This window comes from Fundulus heteroclitus, unplaced genomic scaffold (genome assembly GCF_011125445.2).
Source record: "Fundulus heteroclitus isolate FHET01 unplaced genomic scaffold, MU-UCD_Fhet_4.1 scaffold_49, whole genome shotgun sequence".
In the NCBI taxonomy this organism is placed as follows: domain Eukaryota; kingdom Metazoa; phylum Chordata; class Actinopteri; order Cyprinodontiformes; family Fundulidae; genus Fundulus; species Fundulus heteroclitus.
The window spans coordinates 1,467,566-1,485,872 of NW_023396912.1; the positions used below are offsets into that span (position 1 = coordinate 1,467,566).

The 18,307-nt window shown below is 41.5% G+C and overlaps 1 protein-coding gene across 3 annotated transcripts in view; it reads left to right on the top strand.

The window, feature by feature from the left end:
• Positions 1-6,079: 6,079 nt before the first annotated feature.
• The window catches only part of LOC110367824 (coxsackievirus and adenovirus receptor homolog), a 52,677-nt gene continuing 40,449 nt past the window's right edge, over positions 6,080-18,307 (top strand). The window contains exons 1-3 of one of the 3 annotated variants that reach the window (XR_004929590.1): positions 6,084-6,266; positions 10,552-10,893; positions 12,042-12,308. Coding sequence is in view for 2 of the 3 variants with exons in the window: in XM_036132347.1 (XP_035988240.1) it covers positions 6,191-6,266; positions 10,552-10,893; positions 12,042-12,175 (552 nt within the window). In the remaining variant the exon portion in view is untranslated. Of the gene's footprint in view, positions 6,267-10,551; positions 10,894-12,041; positions 12,777-18,307 lie in introns of those variants that run through there. The other 2 variants (XM_036132347.1, XM_036132346.1) reach the window with 2 other exon arrangements.

Genomic DNA, 18,307 nt, shown 5'->3' on the forward strand with positions numbered 1-18,307 from the left:
TGCTGGCTGCTCCCTCTCTCCACTCACACCAGTAAACTCCACTGTCTAACAGGAACATCAGGCTGATGCTACAGGTAGAACCAGCAGGTTTCCCCCATGTATCTCCACAGTGAGTCCTGGTTTCTCTGGTTGTGTTCCTCCTCACAGTCCATCCAGCAGAGCTGTTGTCCTCCTCACAGCTCAGAGACACAGAGTCTCCTTCAAAGAACTGAGATCTGCTGGGACTCACAGTCACACCAGCTGCTGGAATAAAGAAACTGATGCTTTTTTTTTTATTCTCACAGATCCAAAGTCCTTCAACATTACTCAATATTACAACCAAAGCTGGATGGAGGAAATGTCTTTTCTGTTAGCACATGCAGTTTAACTAGTTCTACATAAATTAATAATTAAAGGCAGCGTTTAATTATTTTAGAGGCTATAATGACAGATTAGAAAGGAACATTTCCCTTAAATGCTCAGAACTCTTTTCTTTCATCCATAGAGTCACATATTGATATACTAATTCAAGAAGATTACCATGTGGATTATTTCAGTGTGAAACAGGAAGGTAACCAACCTTGGGTTGTTGTGCAGCACGGCATCACAGCCAGAACTAAGGAGAAGAAGAACATCTTCCAATGAGATGACTAGAAAATGATTTTCCTCATGAAGACAGATTCAGAGCTCAGATACAGACTTTGTGTCAGTCCTGTTTCTGTTTCCTCACCATAAATCTAGGTTTAGACTTTAAAACAACAAAAACACGTCTACTTACAGAGCAGAAACCTGACAGCTGCTTCCTTCATCGTGTCTCTCAGAGATTGAACTGATGGGATCAGATCTACTGTCAGAAACACAGAGTAAAACCCGCCTTCTTCCTCTTCCTCTGAGGCTGGCATATTCCTCTCTGTCTGACTTCTGCCACCTGCTAAAAAAACATTAAGGGCACAAGTGAGGAAAGGAAACATGAGAAACTTCTGAGCTTCGTAGAATAAAGCAGTGATGGTGTGTCACAACAGGTGAACACCAGGGGGCGTCAGAGAGACTGAGCTGTACTTATGTCTGACTCTTCTTCACACTTTATTTCTGCCCAGCAGCTCCTGCAGGACTTCTTTAACTCTGTGGTTAAAACCCAGTTTAACAGCTGAGCTGGTTTACAGGGAGTGGATGGCAGTCAATCTTAGTTTGAATCCTCTCTCATTGCTCTGCTGGTTGTTCTGTCAGGCTCTTTGATCCTCTGGTAAAACTTCTGATATCCTCCACAGAAAGCCTCTTCACAGTCAGCCTGAACCACTGACTGATGTCTCTCCCCACCCTGACTGCCGTAATACTGACTTTAGGGGCCGTTCCAGTTAAATTTCCCTACTCAGAGGTCTAGAATTCTGTTTCTGTTGGCAGTTTAGGCGTTGCTATCAAAGCATTTGATTGTTATTACAGGTTAAGAAGAACAATAAGATTGTTTGACTTGAAGCTGCACATTTAAGACCACTGATGAAATAATAACTGGGAATTAAATAAAATTGCTTTAACTTTAGACATTAATAGTTTATGTTCTGGAGTTTGCATCAGTAGGTGATGACATCAAAGATGAACGATGCATTAATACTGGTGCAGTAAAGGCTTTTAAACTCCCAGGAGAGGGATATGAAATTTGAGAGAACTCATCAGATAGTGCTTATGAGCACCATCTAGTGGTCATTAGCTTAACTTCACTTTAAATTGTTTAGAATCAGTACAGCTTTATAAGATAAGATAAGATAAGATAGGCTTTATTGATCTCACATTGGAGAAATTCACTTGTCACATCGGCTCAGTAATCAATAATCAAAAGAATGTGCCAAAAGTATGGAGGACCAGCTCCACCATATTTAAAAATAAATACAGAAATAAATAAATGCTCAATAGATAAATAAGCATACAATTAATTGCCACAAAAAATACAATAAACAAATAAATGTAGGTAGAAATTAAATTACACAGTGAGACATAAATATATATATCTCTTTTAATTAGCTTCGTTATTTATTCGCCTTTGTAATAATTGCCTTATTCATTTATTGCCCTTTATAATCTTCAACATTATTTATTAATTGCTTATTTTTTTGAGTATTTATGTGCATGTTCTAATATTTTTGTCAGTTTTATTCTTCCTTTGTATTTTTTTACCTATAGAATTCTGTGATGCTATTTATTTCTGCCTGTCTTTTTTACATTTCTGTATGCATTTCTGCCTCATTATGCAAATGAGGAGGGCTGTGTCTTAAGGGCTTAACTTCTGCCCATTGGTTGGTTAGCATTTTACTGCATCGGTCAAATCTACATGGCTTTTCCCCGCACTAAAGCATTGTTTAGTAATGTCAAACTCAGCAGGCAGACGTTCAGTGTTCGATCTCTTAAGGGAAGCTGCTAATTGACTGGAAGAATTAGAACGCTGTACACAGGGTCATGAACTAACACTCACCAGATGCCAATTTCCGTTTGGCGAGTGAATTTCAGAGGGCTAGCTGACACATGGCGAGTAAGTGTTTGTACCAAATTAATAAAAAATAACATAAAAATAACAAAACCCATGTGGGCTGTGGATGATCCGTTCACAGTTCTGTCCATCCAGAGCTCAGTCTAGACCCCCCTTCTGCAGAGCTGGTTCAGCTTCTTTCACATCTTATTTCTGCTGCAGGTAACAGAGCAGCAGGAAGAGCGAGCAGAGTCATGATTTTTTTGAGCGGCTCCCAGATAAAGCCTTCATTCAGAACCAGTCATGGCTGCACGCTGGATCAGAAAACAGTTCTAACCAGATACAGTCTAAAACCGCATGAGTAAGTTTATAAGTTTCGTTCTTATTTATTCTGAATTTTTTTAACTACGTGTGCTGTGTCTCCGTGCTTCAACGCTCTTACTGCGCCTCCCCCCCCCCCCTCTCGGAGCCAGGGGCTTTTATCAGCGGCCAGCCTTCAAAACGTGAATCACTGCGTGTAATGTCCTTCCACTCGTACCAAAATGACCCAATTAAAGTCAATAGGAGAGTCAGTAGCTGTGTTTCATGCTCTTTTGTATTTAACGACACAGAGCCAGAGCCTCGATGGACTGCTGCCTTGCGCATGAATTCAGGTGCGCAAAATTACGTTACATGTAATTCAGGTGCGGACTTTTTAAGGAACTTGTAAAATCAGGGGCTTCAACTCAGACCCATTTTTCCTCTAAAGGAGCCATTTACAGTCTTTATTTATTCATTTCCCCCACTGTTTATCCCTCGCGCGCAGTGCACCAGCAGCTGGATCATGCGTAAAGACGCAGCGTGAACCCCAAGTGCTGCAACTGAGGGGAAAATGTTGGACCGTATATAGGCTGGATGAAACTCTGCCTCATTCACAAATAAGACCAACATGGATAGAATAATGATAATCTGTAGAGTTTTTTATTGCCTGGATGTGAATCTAATAATTCATATTGTGCCTTTTATAATTCAATTAAATTTTATTTATATAGCGCCAATGCATGAAACATGTAATCTCGAGGCACTTTACAAAGTCAAAATTAATCAGATTATACAGATTGGTCAAAAATGTCCTATATAAGGAAACCAGTTGATTGCATCAAAGTCCCTCCAAGCAGCATTCACTCTTGGAGAAGCGTAGAGCCACAGGAAGAGTCGTCTGCATTGTACATGGCTTTGCTGCAATCCCTCATACTGAGCAAGCATGAAGCGACAGTGGGAAGAAAAACTCCCCATTAACGGGAAGGAAAAACCTCCGGCAGAACCGGGCTCAGTATGAACGGTCATCTGCCTCGACCGACTGGGGTTACAGAAGACAGAGCAGAGACACAACAAGACAGACAAAAAAGCACAGAAGCACACATTGATCTAGTAATCTGTTCTACATTAGATGGTAGTAGCGGGTGAGCCGTCTTCTCTGGATGATGTCACAGTTAACAGAACGCCAGACCAGGTGTACCTACTATGAAGAGAAAAGAGAGAGAACAAAAAGTTAAAAGCTGAAATGACAACAGTCATTTCAATGTAATGTAATGCAAAACTGAAGAACAGTAGACTGAAGAACAGTAGAAATCAGCAGAGAGAGAGAAATAGACCCTGATGTCCTCCAGCAGCCTAAGCCTATAGCAGCATAACTATAGAGGTAGCTCAGGGTAACATGAGCCACTCTGACTAGAAGCTCAAGGGGGGGTGTCTGAATCACTGAGGGAGGCGTTATAAAGATTGATGGCAGGAATGATTTCCTGTGGCGCTCTGTGGTGTATCTGGGTGAAAGGAGTCTTCTGCTGAAGGAGCTCCTCTGCTGGGTCAGTGTGTCATGGAGAAGGTGTGAGACATTGTCTAAGATGGACTGGAGCCTGGACAGCATCCTCCTCTCCGCCGGATTTGGCAAGTTTTGTTTTCCGGGTCGCGTCCGCAGCGGACGCAGATGCGCCCCGGAGCGGTTAGCGCAAACCATATTAGGAGGCCTTTAGTCCTTGACGCGGTCGGCCCGAGATCGACTCCGTTCCGTGGTGCTTTGCCGCCTTTCTTCCCCCCTCTTCCTGTCAGCTCACTGTCAATAAAACGCCACTAGAGCCGCAAACACATATTTTTCCTGCGTCGCTCCCACAGCATCACGGGTTAGCTTCGGTGTGAGTGGTTAAAATAGCACGTCGATAAAGATGACAGACAAGTGGCTTCTCCAATCATATGCAAGGATTTTTGATAAGGCACAGCCTTCAATAAAGGCAATTCCTATGGCGGTGTCCCAGATGTATGTGAGTGAAGCTAGGCGGAGCGACATGCGTCTGGCAGAAGTCAGGTTAGCAGCATTTTGGATCAGCTGAAGACTGATAGTAAAGAATTACAATAGTCCAGCCTTGAAGTAACAAATGCATGGACCAGTTTTTCAGCATCACTCCTGGACAGAATGTTTCTAATTTTGGCGATATTCCGGAGGTGAAAAAAGGAAACTCTGGAAACCTGTTTAATATGGGATTTAAATGACATGTCTTGGTCAAAAATAACACCAAGATTTTTAACTTTATTACCAGAGGCCAAGTTAATGCCATCCAGATTAAGTGATTGGTTAAGAAGTTTATTTTTTGAGGACTCTGGTCCAAAGATTAAAACTTCTGTCTTGTCAGAATTTAAATGCAGGAAATTTAAAGTCAACCAGCTTTTGATGTCATCAAGACATGACTGCAGTCGAAGTAACTGATTGGATTCATCAGGATTTATGGATAAATGTAGCTGAGTATCATCAGCATAACAGTGGAAATTAATCCCATGCTGTCTGATAATTTTGCCAATGGGAAGCATATATATAGTAAATAGAATTGGTCCAAGGACTGAACCCTGTGGTACTCCACAAGTGACCCTTGTTTATAAAATCAGCCCTGTGTGGGCTGTGGAAGTGGGGACCTCCACTCGGCCACCCTGCCGTATCTCCTATTAGTGAGGGCCTGTGCAGGTTGCAGCGGATGACTTCAGATCAGCTTTCCTCATAGCTTGACCTGGGTGTAGGAGAGGAGACCACTCCATGCACCTTCCCTACAACAGTTAGCCTGGCCAGCACTGCAAATGCTTGTGTCTGTCTGAACCCATTCAGACCCAGGTGGCTGTCTCCCCGGTGTGACCCACTCATCACGAAGGACTCACAGCCAAAGAGATGAGAGTGTTGTCCCCCATGCTGCTACTCATCAGGCAAAAGAAAGCGTTTGTCAGTGGCCAGGGCCTTTATACAGTGATCCTGCTGTGAGAACGGTCCCCTGACAGCTCATAAATGTCTCACATTTCAGTAGCTTTAGCCTTTAGTCTGAACACACAAAGTCCAGTTTGTGGTCAGGTAGCCCAACCCTGTCATGGTTTAAGCATTTTTTTTTTTTTTTTTTACTTTTTGATTAAAATAACGAGGCATTAAACGGAATAAATTTAAACTGTTTAAAATGTCCGTTAACAAATTCCTGTTTTACCTGTCTGGGTGTGTTTTTTTTCTACCAGTTTAAGCCTGTTATTTAATGTTTAGCCTGATCCTACATGATAAACATACACTAGAATATATAGTTCTGACTAGTTTTTTAATCAGAGTTTGTGAATCTAGCTGCCTTAGAAATGCTGAAACAGTCTTATTTTGTAAGGTTGGACTTCCAGGAGCAGGAAGTCTCTAACAGGTTTTTCTGCAGCTGTTGAAACACGTCTGATCACATAAAGGCGACTGCTGCTCCTCTCCACATGGCTGCTTCAACGCTGCTGCAGCTGCTGGTTCTGGTTCTGGTATCAGGATGTTCTTCTGGGTCGGACATTCCTGGTAAGTACCAGCTAAACATGGAATCTATTATCTTATTATCTGTTGTGGCTCCAAGGAAACTGGTGAAGGTGGAGTTTTACAGAAACGTTTACAGCTTTAGACGCTAAAGGGCTAAAGCTGCTAAAGTTCTGTCTAAATGGACCCAGCTTCTAGAATCAACACCAGGTCTGTTAGACCTGATTAACCGGGCTGAAGACATGGAGGAAGCATAATCTGAATTAAACCTCAGCTCCAGACATTTAAAACCTTTTATTCTGAACAGTTTAATGGAAACAAAAGTTCTGCCTGTGTTTCTCCTGAGGAAAATAAAAGTAATTGCCTGAAATGAGGCCATATTTCTACATTTTATAAACCTACTGTAGTGCATTAGAGAAAAACAACATTGATTGACAAGTTAACCCTATTTTATCTGTGTTTATTGGAAACGAAAGGCAGCACAATGGTGTTGTTGTAATTTTGGCTCATTTATACAAATACTTCAACATGTAAACATCCTGAAAAAAACAATACCTCCATTAAATTAAAACCAGCTTTAAATATGTAGTTTTTTTTTTTTTTTTAAAACACAACATCAGCCACCTAAGACATGTTTCATGTGCAACCTTTTTGTTTTTCTTATTGAGAAAATTATTGATAAATAAAACTTTAACTGTTGCACTTTAAAACATTAATCCAAACCACTTTTGTAAATTCTGAATTATTCTCAGCATGCATGGTGAATCTGTGAAGTTTAAACAGCTTTTACTAACCCAGCATTCATTAAAGCCAGAAACCCTCCCGGGGAGCAGGCTCAACATGTCATCTCATGGCTTCAACATAATGTGAACGTGTCAGAACAAGCCCAGAACCAACAATGCAACTAAACCAAAGCTTTAGATTAGTCACTAGAAATTAACTGGAGGTAAATTCTTCCCCTTCAGCTTTTAATAAGTGTCTGATTTTAAATGGCTAATCTAGCAACAATTTCCCTCTGGAATTATTAAAGTATTTCTGATTATGATTCTGAAGAATTTCCTATTGTAATTGTACGGTATCATGTTTCTTCTACCTCTCTTTTGGAGGCCTAAACATGCATGAAAACTCAAACGAGACCAAAAGTTGTTCCCCTGTGTGAAATTGCAAGTTTTAATGTGACTAAAACCGGGCATAGACAAGCTGCTCTACAGCGCCACCTAGAGTGAGTTTGGCCAAACAGTAAATTATAGAGGTAGAAAAGTCTTGAATCAAAGTCTCTTGGAAGAATGCACTAAAACAGAACGTCAGCTATTTTGGATCAAAAGGTCTTTTTTTTTTTTGGCCTTTTTTTGATTTTTCACACCTCTTGAACATACTTCTCCTTGGGTTTTTGAGCTGTCATCTTCAAATCTGCTCTGTATGCAGCCAAGGCATGGGGGATTAACAGTTGTAAAAATGGTGGGGCTATGATAATGTCTAGGAGGCATAGGTGTTGTGGGAGCATTACCTATTCGCCAAAACATTCAAAATATTTTAATTCTCACAAAGAACGATCGAACTGAACAAATGTTACAATTGATCCCTCTAAGGTCAAATTCTGTTCTTTATTTAACAGGAAGCTGATGAAGGGAAGCTAATATAGGAGAAATATGATCCCTTTTGTTCATTTTATGGGATTTAAATGACATGTCTTGGTCAAAAACACCAAGTTTTTTTTTTTTTTACTTTATTACCAGAGGCCAATTTAATGTCACCCAGATTAGTGATTGATTAAGTTCATTAAAAAAAGTTACAAAGATTTTGACTTGAGAAAATTTAAAACAGACAATTTAGTCTTCCAGTTTTGATGTCATCAAGTTTAAAGTTAGTAATTTTTTGAGGAGATTTCCTGAACCTATATGTAGAGCAGTTAAAGTGAAGGAGGTTTATTTACAAAGAGATTCAGTAAAGAAGTCAAATCCACCAAGGTGAGGTCGGCATTTACAGAATCCGCTTCGTCTACAGGGGAGAGAGATGAGTTAACAGTCTGTGAAGAACAGGAAAATGACAGGAGAGGACTTACTGGGCATAGCTGTTAGAGCGGGGAGGGAGTTAGGATTTAGTGTTGGTGGAGAGATAACGGTCCAGGGTCAGAGAGAACGAGACTGGGTTCTGGTAAGGTGAGCAACACACTGAAGAGCAAGCAGGCAGGTAAAGGAGACTGAGGACACCACAAAGCTGCAACGGTCATTTCTGTAAAATGTTTTTTTTGCTGCTGAAGGTAAATACAACATTTGTTTGGTAGAATTTCTCAGAGATTTACCAAGTTTAACAGCAAAGTTTCCAAAGCAACAAGTATTTTCATTTTTATCAGCCCTGAAGCTATGACCACATGTTAATAAAACCCATATCCCTCTGTGTCGGGGTTAGTTGATATGAAAGAAGATTCAGTACAGTTGATCTGATCAGATTTTCCCAGCAAAGACAGCTTGAGGGAGCTGAGAACTGAACAAGTCCAAACATATTATTTTCTCTGTACCTCCAGCGCAATCCAGAATAAAGAGAGAACAAGTTCCAGCAGGTACACCCTAACGTGGGTCTAGTGTTACCAACAAGGTCTTTCTCTGAAATCACCTTCGGTCCAAAGTGTGTCATTACTTACTCCCCATATTTGTAGTTATAATAATAATAATAATAATAATAATACGAAATAACATCTTTATTGTCATTGAAACATACATTACAACAAAATTTGTTCTCTGCTTTTAACCCATCTCTCATGAGGAGCAGTGGCTGCCACTACGTGCGACTGTGGCTTGATGGGTTGAGTAGTTGTCTGGCAACCAGAAGGTTGTGGGTTCAATTCCAGCTTCCCCTTGCCACATGTTGATGTGCCCCTGGGCAAGGCACTTAACCCCAAGTTGCCTACCGAGCTGCGTCTCGGTGTATGATTGTGTGCACGGTAGTGAGAGCGTCTGGGTGAATGTGGCTATAGTGAACAGCGCTTTGGGTGGTCAGCATGACTGGAAAAGAGCTGTTCACTATAGCCACGTTTATAAGTTCAGTCCATTTACCATTTTACTGTGGGGTGCCCCGGGAACAATCTGGAGTTAAGGGTCTTGCTCAGGGACCCAGAGTGGCAATATGTGGGAGTTGAACCCAGAACCTCCAGGACACAAGCTCAATGCACTAACCACTAATGTTATGTAATGGGGGTAGCTTTTTTGTTCCCCACATTAATTATAATGTGTGGCAGCGTTGACAGTAGACAGGAAGGTTCTTCACAGAAATACATCATGCATTCCTTCTCATATCCATCCAGTGGACTGCTTGTCCATACAGGCTCCTGGTGCGCTGCTGTTTTTCTCCAGCAGCCATTGGATGAGGGGTGTGTTCACCTTGGAAAGGTTCCCACTTCAACATGAAGACACACAGGACAAACACGCATAGTTACATGGTACAAGAGAAATGTAGGGAGCCCACATAAACTAACAGTCATGATTTAGGCAGGGAAGGGAAGCCAGAGTACCCAGATAGAACCCATGTATGCAGAGGGAGACAGATGGAAACTCCATGCAGAAAGGCCCCAGGTCTGGGATTCGTACTCTGGACCTTTTGAAGCAAGGCAGCAGTGCTAACAAGGGTTTCACCTGACAGTGGCCGTTCATTTCCAACACTCCCTCCCACATCAGACACATTTAAACATGTAAACAAAGTCCACGAGACATTCAGATCAGTCATGTCCTAGTTAAAGCCTGGCTTTACATCAAGCCTTTAAAAGTGTTTGGAAAATGAAAAAGCTCTAAAACTGGATCACAGCATGAAGATTTAAGACTGAAGACAGAAAGGTGATGTTTTTAAGGAGAGAGAGTCCACTGGGTCCCCCTGTCCTGTCCTCACTGTCCATAGCTGCTGCTGGACAGCTGAGCTTAGCTTCAGATAAACGTTGTGGAGCTTCTTTGATTTCTACAAGCTTGGTTACTCTCAGGATTTGACCTTTGCTGGTTTTGGACCAATTCAGAACTCTGTTACTGGAGTGGAGGTGTTGAGCTCTCCCTTAACAAAAAGTAGGATAGTAAATTTAATTAAGTACGCTAAAGTACAAGCATAAGTCTTAGTATTAATATACTTTGTATAAGACTTCTGTTTAAATGTTTCAGTATAAATCAAGAATATGTCATCATACTATTATATAGTATATGACATACTGTTTATAAAAAGTAAACTTCAAGTACACTGCCTCATTTTACGTATTAAATAAGTATACTGGTACTACACTTGGATAAACTACTTTTTACTGAACTCTACTTTGACCTCTGACCTCTGCTCTGTCTTGTTTCCTGTCCTGCAGGCCAGAGAACCATCACAGCAACACTTGGAGAGAACATCGTTCTGCCATGTCGAGCTGCAGACAGCAAACCTGTCACAGTTATAGACTGGACCAGGCAGGATCTGGGGTTAGAGAGGGTCTTTCTTTTTCGAGATAAAAAGACTGACCTGGTTAACCAGCATGAACAGTTTAAGAACCGGGTGGAACTGCAAGACAGGGAGATGAAGAATGGAGACGTGTCCTTGGTTCTGAAGAGCGTGACGGCTGCTGACAGAGGGACATATGAGTCTAGAGTTGTTCAGCCTGGAGTAATAAAGCCTGGTCCCACAATCTGCATCATCAACCTGGACGTTGTTAAATCACGTAAGTCAATTGTGTCTGATTATGTGGAAAATAGTCTTCAGCAGCTTCCTGGTGGCTGAAGTGAGCCTGAAACATCTCGGGTGTCTGTGTTTACTAAAGATCTTATAACCGTAGAGAATGAAGCTGATCTGAAGTTATTCATCCATATCGTGTCTTTCACTGATCCAGAGCTGAACCATGGGGGGGTTTCAGGTCTGGATGAGTCCCACCCAGCCCGTTCTCTTGGTGGCAGTAAACCTTCCCTAATCAGAAGGGATGCAGATCCTCCAGTGAGTTCTGGTGTACTCTAGGATCTCCTCCTAAGGGAGGCACCAAGGAGGCTTCATGATCACATGTGAACCACCTCTGCTGACTCTCAATGCTGAGGGTAATCTTCTCTCATCCCACCAAAATGACTCGGCTCCAGACCCTCTCTGTAAGGCAGAGCAGAGCCCCCCTGAGTAGGATTCTCCTGATAGTCTCCAGGGTCTCGTCTTCAGTCTTGATCTATATTTTATTCTAGAATATGATATTATGACTGGAGATAGAGCATTCTTCCTGGAGACGAAGCTAAGATGTTTCCATCCATGTCTTACTTTGTCCTGTAAACAGGATAGTTGAACAGGCAGAAACTCAGCCTGGAGGCAGCAGCGTTACCTGCTGGGTGAATTTAAAAGCAAAATCTCAGACTTCAGAGAGATTTGGTGAGGTGTTGGATAAATACTGATGTCCAGCTGTGGTTGGTTAGGATCAAGAGCTGCAGAACTGGACTGAAGCTGCTGAGTGAGGGTAGAGAACTTTTAGATGGATCTCTGATCTGGTCACTATGTTCTGTGGCTTTATTCTAAAGGATGGACAACTGAAGCAGATCTTCACCACTGTGGAGTTACAGAGGGCATTAGAACCATCTGCTCTGTCAACAAGTGTTTTGTGGATCTAGAGAAGGTTGATGACCTCTGGAGCAATGTGCAAGGCATGTTGGGCTATTTTAAAGGAAAATCTCTCCCTTTAGAACCAAAGAAAGATGAGTCTGCCTTCTGTGGCCCACATTAAGCTTGTTTCCAGTGATCTGATCCCAGCATAGATAACCTGAGGCTGCAGTTGATTCACATGTTCTTCAGTCACCTCCTAGCTGACCTCTCATTCTCACACCTGGTTCTCCTCTACAGGGAGCAGAATTCTCCCGGGAAACAAAGAAGATGATCTGGGAAATGGAGGAAATGAAGCTGGATCTCCTGGACTACTGATTGGGCTGACAGTTATTCTTCATCTGAGTGTCAGATTTTGGTTTTGTGATTTTTGAAATCATTCATAAAGACAAAGGTTTGCCTCCTGCTAAATAATCATCTATGTTTATTTTTTCATAATTAGCCTTAGTCAGACTTTCCTGATGTTAAAGGAAGAAACAAATGGTAAAATCTCTTGAAGTAAATCAGGTTAAGAGTTCCAATTTTATCCAAATGGTCATCTTTTGTGAGAGGATTTAAATTGTGAAATAGATTTAGGTTGAAGGTTAAGCAGGATTTTAGGGGCTTTAGATGTTTTTTCAAAGCATATCACATATTATCAACATGTTACATCGCTCTCCTGGTTCCAACTGCACATCCACACACGAGTAGCAGCTAGCGCTCCATAAAATACCGTTGGTAATAGCAACAATGCTTTCTTCTAACCTTACTTAATCTTGCTTTGATGGTTTTGTTGTATTGTTGGTTCCCATTGCTCAGCAGCTTTCTTTTTTCATCCTGTCTGGCAGTGTAGCATTAAGAATTGTTTCAATGACAAAAAGAGCCCAACAGATTTTATCTTCACAAGTGGAGCCTTCCTGCTTTAACCATAGTGCTCATAGTGCTCCACTTGATTTATATATGCAAGAAGCTTTATTAGAGTTTATGCTGAGACTATTTCATGTTCAATAGACATAGAAACAGGAAGACAGAAGAGGAAAAAAGAGAGACAAAGATGAGACAAAATGCTAAAAGTAACAAAAGGTGAAAGAGGAGATGAGGGAGAGAGCAATATAACACCCTCTGAGTCTGCTTCTACAGCTGTAAAGAGAGATAAAAAGAACAGCAGAACCAGCTGATAAAGTATTACAGGTACAAACAACCAACTCCTTGATACCATCACTGAATAATATACAGTATTAATTAATACGACATGTAGAAAGTGACAGGAGAGAATAATAACAGGGGTTTTCTACATGGAAGTGAATCTGTAAGCACCTGAATATGCAGCTGTAGGTGTTTGTGAGAGTGCTCCAGTATCTATAGTTTATCCATGAGAAAATATATTAGTCTGGTATCTATGGACCATCTTTAAGCCGTTTAAAGTTATTGTCAGCTCAAACATGCTCAGTAGTTTTTTTTCTTACAGTTCAGTGCAGTGTGCTGGACAACAACCATAGGTCTCTGTAAAAAAACTAAAATCTTCAGGTGCAAATAAAGTCACAGTGAAATGAAAGCATTTCTTACTGAATTTTACCAGGAATCAGTTAAAGACTTGTTCATCTGCAGTCTTTCAGGTCGCGTATCTGGGTGTTTTCATGCCAACCAACAGATCGTGGGTAGAATTCCCCTTGTTGTTCTGCACCTACCTCCTTAAATGTACATATTTGCTGTGTAATTTAACCTTCTGTGTCAGATACAGACATGTTTATTCTTGATTTAGGGCTTAGAGCCACTCAGTGTTTTACACTTCAGTGCTTTTCCTCATTTTTAGGACTACCTGGAAATAAATCTAATGATTAAACTAACATTAACAAAGCTTGTTTAGATTGGACTCTGAATAGCTGATTGTGACAGAAAAAGGTTTACATGAACTGAGTGAAGTTTATCAAAAATCTACCTGCTTTCTGCCAATAATCAGATTTCACATTTTTAATTAAACCCATCATCCTGTATCTGATACATCTGCAGAGAGTCACTTTGTTCTGCTCTGCTACTCTAAAACATGCTAAGGGTTATAATCTGTAAATGTTAGGTCTGAAGAGAAGAACTTTAAACTTTAGTAAACTGAGTGGTAATGGCAGCCTTGAGATGTTTTAAGATGATAGAGCTAGCATAGACATTATATAGATAAACTGGCGCTGCCTACTGGAGATGACGTTTCAGTACAGCCGCCATCTTGGATGGGTCTCTCATGCACCCCTGGTGCATTTCTTTGTACTGAGGAAGCTGTTGGTCCAACTAAACTAAATTATGACTACCTGAATTTTTACCCGATTTTCCCACAAAATATACTAAATAACAGCTGACCTGACACTTGTACATATCTACATTCTGCTGGATAAAGTTGTTTAAAATAACAAAAGTGAGAAACAAGGCTGAATCAGAACCCATATTTGTGTCACATCCTTCTTCAAAATAACTATATATATATAAATATCTATCCTATTTCAGCATTTCAGTCCTACCATGGCCTACATGTAGCAGGGCAGCTTTGAGAGCGCTATGAGCTGTTTATTTGCACAAAATACCGCCTAGAACAGCGTTAATGTCATTGTTGTTCATTAACAACAGTGCCAGCTTCCAGGTTTTTTCCTACTGTCCAATAAAAGGGAAACTGGAAAGCAACAAGGCAGAGATGACGTACTCTGTTACTCGTTAGTTCTGACCTCCGAGGCAAAAGAAATGCACCGTTAGTCTGACTTTCCCCTTAAAAAGTCAGAGAATTTAAGACTGTTGGGTCTAAAATGGCAGCTTGACCTAAAATCAATGTTACATGTAGCAGCTGCACCTCTGAACCGAACAAATTAAAAGTGGTGTTTGCATTTGGAAAGTCCAGCTTTAAAGCACATTTAGAGGTACTATGAAGAAAACAGCAGCTTTCCTGGCCTAACCTTCTTTTCTCTGTTTACTGAAACGCTGTTCACTCAGGTTTACCTCGTTCTCATCCTGAGTGTACGGTGGACTGGATGGGTCAAAAAGGAGAGGCCCAGGTGAATGCTGGGTAAAGAGAGCATCAATGAGACTAGATGTTACAACACTGATCCCTGATCATTACACATGTTGCATTAAATAACTGTAGAGAAAAACATTCCAGCAGTTTTCAGAGAATTCAAGTCATTTCCTTAAAGGAAATATGTGGCATCACATTTTAATGCCACATATGTCGCCCCCTGCTGGTAAACAGGATCCAAAGGCTGTAACAGTATTAACTAGAAATGAGTACAAAAATGTATTTTTTTTTTATAAATGTTTGTTTATTTTTGTAAATTTGTTTCCATTATCTTAACGTTTACAAGCATAAAACTGGTGACGGGTTCACTGTGAAGGACAACCTACTGATGTTTACCACATGTACTGTATGTTAGCATTCCTCTCATAGTGGTACAGAACACTTTAGTCCTTTATAGAGCAATAATCTGAAGTTTACAGTTCCATTAAGCTTTTGAATATCTGGTTTTCTATGTATTTTTGTTGTGTTAACTGATGGTGAATATTTTCTCATAATAAAAGTAAGAAGCTGACTGAGTCGTGTGAGTTTGGTTGTCTTTGATGGAGCTGTGTATGGAATAAATATGTTCATGAACTTAATTCTACTATTACTTCCCCAAAAATTGCAAACAAAGGAAAGCATACAGTAAATATCAGCTATGAGACGTGTTTTAATCTCCACAAGACAGACAATTACTGCTGACCTGACACTTGTCCATATCTACATTCAGCAGGATAAAATGTTGTAAACAACAAAAATGAGAAACAACTATTAACATTATTATAACAACTATTGTTATTGTTAGTTTTTGCATCCTGTTCCAGTATTTCAGTCCTACTACAGCCTCCATGTGCAGCTTTGTGTCAGCGTGCTCTGTGCAAAGAGTAGACTCACTCAGTAACTCAGTAACTAACTGGTCAGGTGAGACACCTGCAGGACGTGTACTTTGGTGTTAAATCATCACTTTTAGTTTTTATTCACAGAGAGAAAACACAAAGCAAACCAAAACCAGAAACCAAGGCAAGGCAGGTTTATTTGTAGCACATTTCAGTAACAAGACGATTCAAAGTGCTGAACAGGACCAGCAGAAAAGAAAGAAAACATTACAGAGGAACACTGCAGTGAAATAGCAGCAGCAGGTCAGATATCAGACAAGTTGGACTATAAGCTAAAACATTAACGTTTAAAAGCAACGCTAAACTAACAGGTTTTTAATCTTGTTTTAAAGGAACTCAGGCTTTCTGCACTTTTACAGTTTTCTGGGAGTTTGTTCCAGATCAGTGGAGCATAGGAACTAAATGCTGCTTCTCCATGTCTGGTTCTGGTTCTGGTTCTGCAGAGCAGGCTGGAGTCAGAAGACCTGAGTGGTCTGGAGGGTTGATGCTCTGATAACAAGTCTGTGATGGATTTAGGTGCTAATTCAGGGATTTATAGACTAACAGAAGGATTTTAAAGTCTATTCTCTGAGATATAGGGAGCCATGGATCTCAGATTTCAGCATTGTGATAAATGAACACAGACTCTGTCCTCTCACATCTGCTCTACTCGTGGACACATGGAGGCTCCACCTTTCACCCCACAAATAATGCAAAAAGCAGGAAGTTATAGGGTCATATTTCATCAGTGCTGTCATTCTACTTTGCCAGATGCTACCCTGATTGAAAAAAGACCATCATCAGTCAGGATAGCACCTCCAGATATTCTAGTTGTGGAGTAAAGCTGCTCCACAGATGCAGGAACCTGGTTCTTCATGGTAAAACTGAAAAGTCACAATGGGACCGGCACCAGAACCCCCCCCCCCCCAGCCCCCAAAACAACAAGTTTAGCTTCACGCTTCCATGTGAAACAGGAAACACGATGACCTCAGAGCTGAATAACTACAGCCTGCCAGCATGTTCCAACAGCTCTCTATCATCTGCTGACACAGCAGAGACGGGACGAGGCCTCCGCAGTGAAGGAGTGTAGAACAAGTCTTCACCTGCAGCTTAGCTTTCAGATAACATAGTTTGTCTGGGTTTAAGAAAGAGAAAGTTGTTCTGATCAGCAACCAGCAGCAGGGCCTCCACAGGGAAAGCTTCTGGATCTTAGTCCTGATCTGGGGAGCTCTGAGATCCATTAGCCAGCTGAGTCCAAACTGGATTACAGGAGGGACAGGATCAGATAAGTTTTGTGGAGCTAATCCATCAAAAGTTAAAACTTTCAGCTGCATTCTGTGATAAACAGGAAGGCACTGTAAGGTTTTCAACATGGTGCTGATGTGATCGCACCTCCAGTCCAGACGTCATGAAATCAAGACTGATCCAGCAGCAAAGCCTGCAGGCTGCCTGCAGTGTGTTAGTGTGTGGGGGTGGGGGGTATGTGTAGAAAGAGTTTGTGTTGACCAAGTCTGTTTGTCACCTGGAAGTGCATTCTTTTTAGAGTGGTGAGAACGGGTAGAAAGGATCGGGTAGAAAGGATCCAACAGCAGTAAAGGTCAGTAGGACCCGGCTCACCAACCCCAGGCGGACAGACAAAGGTGTCCCCTGATGTGGTCCATTAGTGAAGCATTGGAGCAGCAACCCCGGGCCAAAGAGGCACAGGGTGAGACGTAGGACCCCAAACCCACCAACCCAGCCCCACCATGACCTCACACAGGCGCAGGTGGTGGAGGTGGGGGACATTACTGCTCCAACTGGTGGACTGACCCCTCAGAGGTCAAGAGGGACGGATCCATACACCACCGACAGGAAAACAAGCACCACCACACCAAGGTGTTTTTCTAAAACCTCTGATTTTGAAAATTGCCGTGAAGTAAGAAAGAACAGAGGATGTAAAAATTTCTTGACCAGCGGTTAATCACCGCAGGCCTGAAAGCAGGAAGTCCTCCTTAAATGACTACTCTACCCACTGACTAACTGTGGCTCAGTGGGTGGAGTAGTCACCTTGCACTGGTTGTGGGTTTGATTCCAGATTCCTACTGTCACATGTCGATGTGCCCCTGGGCAAGGCACTTAACCCCAACTAGCCTACTGATTGGTGAATGAATGTGTGAGTGTTAGTGAGTGGGTGAATGTGGCTACAGTGTGGAGTGCTTTCAGTGATCATGATGACTAAGGGTTATACTGGATGACTGGAATAGTGTCATATTAATTCAGTTAATTTCAAAGCTGGAGCTGAGACAGAAGAATAAAGGAAGTTTCTGAACTATTTCCCTGAAGGAAAACGGTCCAAAGTTCTCAAACACAACCTGACATGTGGGTATGGTAGAGGAATCCTAGACCAGAGTAGATGGAAATGACCTGATGGCGGCCATCTTTTCCTGAACAACAACAGGAAGTGGCTCACGGAGCCCAGGTAAAGGTTCACCGTCAGCAGAACTATGTGGGTTCAACAACTGTAGGGATGTTAGTAGAACATGAGGATTGGGATAGTTATTAGATGTGAGCCTGAATTAATATTGACATGTTGCCTCATAACTGCTCTCTGGTGATGTAAAAGGCCGTTCAGAAAAATGTTC